The sequence below is a fragment of the Buteo buteo genome, chromosome 27 (assembly GCF_964188355.1).
Source record: "Buteo buteo chromosome 27, bButBut1.hap1.1, whole genome shotgun sequence".
Taxonomy (NCBI): Eukaryota; Metazoa; Chordata; class Aves; order Accipitriformes; family Accipitridae; genus Buteo; species Buteo buteo.
In genome coordinates this window covers 7,452,061-7,460,605 of record NC_134197.1, presented here as the reverse complement: position 1 = coordinate 7,460,605, position 8,545 = coordinate 7,452,061, and the positions used below count along the sequence as shown (strand labels likewise).

Genomic DNA, 8,545 nt, shown 5'->3' with positions numbered 1-8,545 from the left:
GAAGTAACAATAAAAATATTACGTTGATTGAAAATGTGCAATCAGGCCTGACTTACAGTTTGCCCTGCTGCATTCAGGCTTTACATCAGAAGGCTGTAAACTGTTATAACGGAAAATAATAGCTAGATATGTTTACTCACCTACAGCCATGCTTCATTTATTTACCTGAATACATTATCACGTACACTGACCATTGTCACTGCTCAGTGAGGCAAGCAGACAAAAATGGGGAAAATAAACATCTACACAGATTTCACCAGCAGATAAGCTATTAATTCATGCACAAAACAATGAAGAAATGCCAGGATATACGACAATAACCACTCCTGAGATCTTGATTGTATTATTAAATAAAAGCAAAAGTAGAACATGCAAAAGAAGTGCTTAGTATTAATTGGTAACATCAAATTAAAAAGCCTGTTAGATCCAAAGCAATCTTGGCTTGTGATTGTAGTAATTCAATGTGAAATTTCCAATAACATTCAAAGACTTCCAAGAAAACAGAGGAAAGCCATTTTAATTCAATGGCCAAAAAAGAAAATAAAGAGTTGATGTAAGGGACTTGATTTCATTGAAATTATTGAAATGAGCTGTATGCAATAACTTATTAATATCATAATATTCTGTTAAGAACTTATTATTTCCTTGTTTACATAATGCTAGCAATTATAGGGGTAATGCTGGTCCAACACACAGCAGAAATGAAAAGCTATTTGCCACGTACTGGAATTCCATATGAAGGCATACAGTTTAGATAAGGAGAAATATTTACATTTTTCTTACTGAGCCCAAGACCTTGAGAAGTAAAATAACAAACAACTAACTTCAACTACCCAAGTCGGGCGTTATTACAAGGACTCTATGGCTCTACACACACAAGTTCTGTGGTTAAAAGCTTGTTTGAAAAAAAGGCTGAACAACAGTCAGCAGTTACCAAAAATGTTTGCTTTCCCATCAAACCCCAAGTCTTGAAGGCAAATGTTTGAAACCAGGGAGAGGTAACCTGCATGCAAACGCTGCACTTGCGCCAAAAGCGAAGGGGCCAGGGCATCAAGGTACATAGGGAGGTAGAGCTGAAATCCAGCTGGCTGGACACATATCCCCATTTCTTCCCTTGCAGCAGGAAAAGGGAACCATTCCTTACTGGGCGTGCATCACACACACCCCAGATCCCAGCACAAGCACAAAAGCTCACGCTTGCCCCGAGTCAGCGAGGAGGTCGTCCTGGGAAGCTGCACCAGCCTTGGTAGCCCTTATACCTGGTCCCTGAGCTTGCCTGCCCTGCCCGCTCCTTATCGTGTACCTGCCACCCAATTTCCAGGCTATCCTGACTTGCAGCCCAGCTCCTGACTTATCTTAGTGGCTTCACGCATCTACAATCTGTGGTTTCCTAACCACAAGCCACCTCAGCCCTCCTGACCCAGCAGATATTCAGGTTCTCATCTCCAGCCTGGCCCCAACATCAGGCTCCCTGCCAGCCCCGCAGGGCCACCAACAGGAATGCAAACACGAGATTGTCACTTACTCTGCGTTCCCAGATGATTAGAGAGGCAGGAGGAGCCCCTTCGCTCACCCCCAAGGCACAGTAGCTCCAAAACAAGAGCAAGGTTTCATTCTTGCACCTATTCAGGGGTCAGATCAATGGGAGAGCAGGGAGGCTGGTATCCTCCTTGTGTTGAGATGTGCTAGAGATGGAGCCCATAAAGGAGAGGGAAAAATCTAGATGTGTCTTAGCTTCGTTCCCTTGCTTTACCAATCAGCACAGCTTAGAGGCACAGACAGGCTGTAATATACTACTGGTGCCATTCATTAACAGTCTCCAGGATGGGGGAAGAAAGACTCGGGAAACAGAGAATTACACATTGCCCCGTAGTCCAAAGCAAAGCCACAAGCTCGCCCTCTGCTAGTGTTTGCCAACTAGCCAGCGTGTCTTATTTCACAGATGACCACATCGATGGGTAAAGGCATCTGTAGATACTGAGGTTGCAAAACAAAGACTTATTTGATCTTATTTTCCTTTAAAGCTTGCTTTATTGCATTGAATAAGATGACAAAAGAAAAAATCTGATTCAGGTAACAGCATCTGCTCGTCCCTGCTGGGAAAGACTGAAGCCTGAAAGATATCAGGCAATTTAAGGAAAATTATACCTGCAGACTGTCAATAGGAACACAGAACTTCACACTGAAGGCAGCCCCAGTTATCCAGTTTGTAAGATATTTCCCAAGACTTCAAGGAGACTGGGACCAGAGCTGAAAGACATCCTCTTGTCCATGTAAGAACGGCACCAGCCCAAGTGACCAACCCACAGGAGGTCCACGGGATGATTGCAGCAGGAGTTGCCCTACTTTATTGCCCACACCGGGGTTACCAGCACTCTTCATCCTAAATCACCAGAGAACGAGGGGTACTTCAGAACAGTGCACTGAAAGACCCCATGGGTCTTTCTTTTTTTTTTAAAAATCAGACTTGCTAAAAGCAGGTGTTACTGCTTATTTAGCAAAGCAGGGTGAGGCGGCCTTTGCCCTTGACAGGCACCTCCAGGCAGTTAGCTGCAGATCAGCACAGGAGATTCTCCAGCTGGTGACACTTGCTGTTTCAACATTTTGACTTCACTAGCATATGGGTGCTATTTACACTATGGAAAAGCTCCCCCCAAAAGTAGTAAGTATACTCTTGCAAAAGTGAGACTCAGTTCTTCCGAATCCCACAAAAAAGATGGAAGGTGAAGGAAGAAATGCAGAGAGGGAAGACAGCTTTCCTTCATTCACATCTCGAGGGAACTGGCAAAACTTGTCCACAAAGGTTAGTCACAGAGGGAAACAGGGTACATCCACCAGTCTCCCATCTTCAGATAAAAGTCAGATGTTTGAAATGCTCAAGGAACAAAAAGCTCATGGAAGAGAGTTGGGGAGATTCAGTTCACAGGCAGACACAATTTAGATGAAACCATACTTAACTGGATAGCAAATATGCACCAAAGGTCATACTGATAAGAACAAAAATAATGTAGTTTCAAGGAATCAGTTACTTGTTCACAATACTGCTATTTCACCTTTTGAAAACCATGTAATTAATTACATCTAGTTGCTTATATTTCAAAGCTAATCTCACTTTCATTATATAACTCTCGCACGTGGAGTTACAACACGTTTGACACAATGTTCTGTTACTGCAAAGTAATAGATGTATTCAAACAACTTTAAGAACTCAAGTAATTTGCAACTTTCTCTTCATCATATCTGTAAAGGCTCACCCCCATCTAATACTATAGCCTTCAGCTTTAGTAGGTCAAACACTAAGAAAAAAAAATAATCTGCATAGCTACAACCTGTAACCTACAAACCCTACTGTGCCATGCTAAAGCAGATAATGTGTCCTATTATCTATTCTTACATAAAGTGCTACAAGCAGCTCACCCAGAACCCCTTAAAAAGCCACAGCAGAGGGAATACAAGTGATACACGTGGAACAGTGTACCCCCCTCCTCAGAGCACTAGCTTTAGCTACTCTCCTCCATCCCTCTGCTCCCAGAGACACAAGCTCTACCTTCCACCTGCCTCCTTTTGTCTCCTTGGGCTTGATTGATAATCCAGCTCAGCTGACTTCCCTAAAAGACAGCACCAGAAGGTCAGCAGGAGAAAGGCTGCAGCCACAGGCAGGAAAAAAAACCCAAACCAACCCTCCCCCCCAAAAAAAACCCCCACCCCAAACCAGGCAGATAGTCTTCCACACACCATTCATGCAGCACCCCAATCACATATCATATCGCTCTCCAGCAGCGTTGGGTTCCCCAGTTGAAGCAAAACTGCAAACATCTTCCTGATGGGCCTAAAATGCCAACTTGCTAAACTAGGGTAAAATAAGCTGAACTTTAGCTCTCTGCATAGAGAGGTAGTGAACTTATGAACCAAACTCAATTTCCCAAGCAGAACCGCACAGACTTGCTATCGAGCACTGGTGGGAAGCAACGGCACACAAGGAGCCGGTGTCACTGTCCTCATAGCCGACTGCCCAGATGCCCCTTGGCTGAGCTGATCTTGGGGAAAAAGTGGAAAAAGCTGGAAAAAGCCTTGCTTCTGGCTCCATAGCAAAACGGTTTGCCGTGATGAAGTACACCTGTACTTGAAGAAGCCAGGGTGACATAGTGGCTTCCAGGGGAATCGAAGTGCTGCATCTACAGCGAGTTGTACCTCGGAACCCTGGTACTAAGAGGTGCCCCAAGGGCAGCAAGTCTTGCTCCTCCATAAAGGTACAGAGCAGTCCATAGGATCACGGCCCTGTCAGCTCTTTTTTTTCATCAACCTTTTTTTCCCGTTGGAAAAGCAGTGGCTTCCCTTATGCAAAACATGGGGATGCTGTAACAGTGCATGGGGGGGGGGGGGGAACAGAAGCACATTACTTTTCTCACTCCTACTGCAGCCCCACTCGACGTCTCTTTGAGCCCTGCTAAGGACCATAAAATCTTGGGGACCCCCTGCCCAAAGATAAAATCAGCAGCCCAGAGCATCCCTGCCCGATCACCTGAAGACCATTGGAGTGGTTTTTCCTTCCCTCCAGACCGCCCTCAACCTCAGACAACCCTCAACGGCACTCGCTGGGCTCCGGAGGCTGCCCTGGCCCCAGGACCACCAGCTCCACTAGCCATTAGGCCACCCAGCCACGGAGCCGACCGCGCAGCTAACGGCAGCAGGAGAGAGGGCAGATTACCCCGCAGCACGCTCACGGATTATCACAGCCTACAGGACCTCGGATTAAGAATAAAGACTATTCCTCCGGTGGAAGCGGAGCACACACTTGCCGTGTTGACCTTGCTCCGGTGAGGGGCTGGGCACGATGGGGAGCGGACGGACGGACGGCCGCTCTCCAGCCCAGGCAATGACAGAGCAGAATCGCTGCTCCCAGCCTGGGCACACAGATCGCGCTTATACTTTGCAATGTTATTAGCGCAGATTCCTCTCTCCGCTACCACTTTTTCTTTTTTTTTTTTTTTTTTTTTGCAAACGTTTGTGGAACAGACGCCCTCTCCTTGCCCCAGTTGGAGCTGCAGTAGAATGAAAATGGGGGTGGGAAGGAGGGAGGAGAGGAGGGGAAAAAAAACCCCCGCTTTTGGTTGAGGTTTTCCTGTTACTATCACTGTAGCGTTTATTTAGCCAATCTCCTAACTATGACGTGAGGAAGGCAGGAATCATGGCTCGCTCATAATATTTAACACACCCACTGAAAGCTGGAGCTGCGGAGCTACTAGTCCAACCAGTCTCCAGAATTCAGTGTAGCTGAAAGAGGGTTTCACTCTGCACCTGCCAAAGATCTCTCCCCCCTCTTCCCTTCTCTCCCCCTTTCTCTCTCCCTTCCTCTCTCTAAAAGGCAGATCTGTAAGACCCAGCAGAGATCAAAGACGGGACCTCTTTGCTAAAAAGAACCTCTACTGATTTATATTAGTTTCTTTCCTCTAATCCTTCCTCTCCCCCCCCCCCTTTTTTTTTTCTGTGCCATATTTAACCTTTATGTTGCAGTTGTGCCATCAGACAGTTTTGCAGCCAAAAAAAACCAACCCAAGCCAAAGCAAAAGCCCAGCTCGGATACAGCAGCCACCCAGACTTGATCTCAGTTGAAGGTATTAATCTCTCCCAAGCACTGGACGCGATGGATGAAGAAACTGGAACCGCTCTAAGAAAATTATTTTCCGGCCAATGTTCTTAAACAGTCTCAGAGAAGAGAGGGAGCGAAAGCGAGCGGGAGAGCACTTCTGCTGCATCACTGGTCAAATTCAAAGGAAGGGAGTCAGCGTTTCCAGCACAGCCAAATATTATGGATGATTTTTTTTCTTCTGTCGCCTTTCCGTACAGGTTTTCTTAATATTATTCTTCCCCCTCCCTCCTCCCCGTCTTTTTTTTTTTTTTAATTATTATCATTTTATTTAATCAGCGCTAGCGTCTGATGCTGGTTTCTCTCCAAGAACCAGTTTTTCCCTATTTGTTGTGATCCCTGTAGTAAAAAGAGAGAGAAACCGTGAACAGATGGCTCTATATATTGCAGTGCCGCTGGCATTGTTTTCCTATTGATTTTAAAGCCTCGGTCCGGCGCTCCTTTTTTAATTTTTTTTTCCCCCCCTTTTATTTTATTTATTTTTGTTTTTCCCTCCCCCTCCTAAGTTCTTGATGATACTGAGAAATGAGGACCTATTGTTTTTAGCCTGTTTGTTTCTCGGCGCCTATGGAGATAACTTTATTGACTTGATCGCTCGCTTCCCGATCCGAAAGCAGCAAACCAAAGCCCCGGGGCGGGGGGGGGGGAGGCTGGAAGCCCCACGCCCGTCCGGGCTTTTTTCCACGAAAGCTTCTCCCTCCCTTCCCCCGCTCATTTATTAACTCCCCCCCACCCCACCCCCCCCGGCCATGAAAATGCTCCTGGTCCGTAAATTCCGGGTCCTGATCCTGATGGTGTTCCTCGTCGCCTGCACCATGCACATCATGATCGACCTCCTGCCGCGGTTGGAGCGGCGGGGGCCCGAGGGCCGGCCGGGCTGCTCCTGCCCGCCGCCCGCCGCTTCGCCTCCCCGCGCCGCCCCGCGTTGGCCCAGCAAACACACGCTGCGGATCCTGCAGGATTTCAGCGCCGAGCCGGCCTCCAACCTCTCCTCGCAGTCGCGGGAAGCGGCGGGAGGAGGAGGAGGAGGAGGAGGAGGAGGAGGAGGAGGAGGAGGAGGAGGCGGCGGGGGGGGCGCGGCGGCGCGGCCGAGGCGGTTGATCGCCCCCGGGGCTCCGCGCCCGCCGCCCCCCGCTGCCGCCACCGCCGCCGCCGCCGCCCCGCTGGCCGCCCTCTTCCAGCACCCGCTCTACCGCGCCGCCCTGCCCCCGCTGGCCGACGGCGACCTCCTCTTCAATGTCAACAGCGACATCAGGTTCAACCCCCGGGCGGCCGAGCAGCCCGAGTGGTGAGTAACCGGGGGGGGGGGACACACACACCCGGTCGGGTCCTTAACCGAGGGCTGGGGGGTTGCTCCCGCTGTGGAAACGTGGCCCGGTGCTTCTGCCCCCCCCCCCCGCCCCGGTCCCTGCTTTCCCTCTTAGAGCGTGGGGTTGAGTTCCTGGGAATTGATGGAATAGGCCGGCTCGGAGCGGGCAGGGGGTTAAACGGGGCGATTCGGGGGCACCGGGGAAAAGGAGGAACCCTACGCAGGCTCGACCGGTTGCGTTCCTTCCGAAAAAAGCCGTGAAGTCCAGAATAAACACAGGAGCGGGAGAAGGCCGGGCTACTGAGGCCAGGCCAAAGGGGTCTGTATGCCCCGATAGCCCTTCTCCAGCCCCGATAGCCCTTCTCCAGCCCCGATAGCCCTTCTCCAGCTCTGATAGCCCTTCTCCGGCCCCTATAGCCCTTCTCCGGCCCCTATAGCCCTTCTCCAGCCCCGATAGCCCTTCTCCGGCCCCGATAGCCCTTCTCCGGCCCCGATAGCCCTTCTCCGGCCCCAATAGCCCTTCTCCAGCCCTGGTGGCCCTTCTCCGGCCGTAGCCGGAGGCAGACGCTACCCAGAAAAACAGCGCAAGAAAGGGCAAGCGCGGAGAGCCTCCCTCTCCGGTACCTTCCCAGTCTCCCCCTCAGAGGTGTGGGGGCTAAGCAGTGGGACCAGGCAGTTAAATAGATGGAACTTTTCTCCCAAGCAAGGTCTGGTATCACAAAGGCATTCATCCGAGCAGGTATTTCTGCCTTCGGGATCTGCTCCGTGCTACGTTTTTCAGCCTCAATTAATTCCCGGGGTCCTAGCACCTCTGCTGCTCTCCAGCCTTCAAAGCAGCTAGTTGCCTCTGTGAATCGTATGCCCCGTTGGCTCGTAAGAAATGCTGAGAAATTTCAACGACTGAAAAATCAAAAGGCTTAGTCTAATACAACAGCACCCTCTTCCAAACACACTGACATTGTAATGTTTAAACAGCTGCATTGTACCGTGCAAAAGCTCTGTCAAGCCGCAGAGCAGCCAGCGTGAGCTAAACCTTTAGAAAGCGAGGCTAAATATTTCTGATTTCCGCCCCACAAGCGCGTGAATTGTCCAGGCCCCTTCCATCTAAGAATCAAAACTGACTGTGAAGTGAAATAACCTGAAGAAGTTCTGGTTTCTCGGAGAGGAGAGGGGGAAAAAAAAAAAAAAGAAAAAACAAGAGTCACAAATGTAGGAACATCTGGAGATGACTAAAACCAGAGGACTTCTGGATGGAAGAAATGTGACGGTGTAGGCAGTAGGTGAAGAGTGAAGTTATCGCTGCTGTCCACCATGCAGCTGCCTGTTGTACCTATTTTCCTTAGTGGCTGCAGCCAAAGTTCACAGAACTAACATGAAATTGAGGAGTTAAAAGTCATTTTAACAGTTCTTTGCTGTAATAGGGAAGGGGCAAAACCATCCAGAGTTATTTTTGAGCAGCCGGTTCAGAGTGATCCAGTTTCTTCTCGTTCTCTCTTTTTAAAAAAGAGAAGAAGAGAGAGTGGGAGTGTTTGGTAGAAGAGGTCAGGTCACCGCTGCGCTCTCCATTTCCCGACCCAGCTCCCTGTTAA

The 8,545-nt window shown here is 49.2% G+C and overlaps 1 protein-coding gene across 2 annotated transcripts in view; it reads left to right on the top strand.

Moving 5' to 3' along the window:
• The first annotated feature begins 5,210 nt into the window (after nucleotides 1-5,210).
• FAM20C (FAM20C golgi associated secretory pathway kinase) overlaps nucleotides 5,211-8,545 on the top strand; it is a 60,618-nt gene continuing 57,283 nt past the window's right edge. The window contains exons 1-2 of one of the 2 annotated variants that reach the window (XM_075058381.1): nucleotides 5,211-5,615; nucleotides 5,706-6,935. In XM_075058381.1, coding sequence (XP_074914482.1) covers nucleotides 6,397-6,935 — 539 coding nt within the window. In that variant the 5' untranslated portion in view covers nucleotides 5,211-5,615; nucleotides 5,706-6,396. Of the gene's footprint in view, nucleotides 6,936-8,545 lie in introns of both variants that reach the window. The other variant, XM_075058382.1, reaches the window with a different exon arrangement.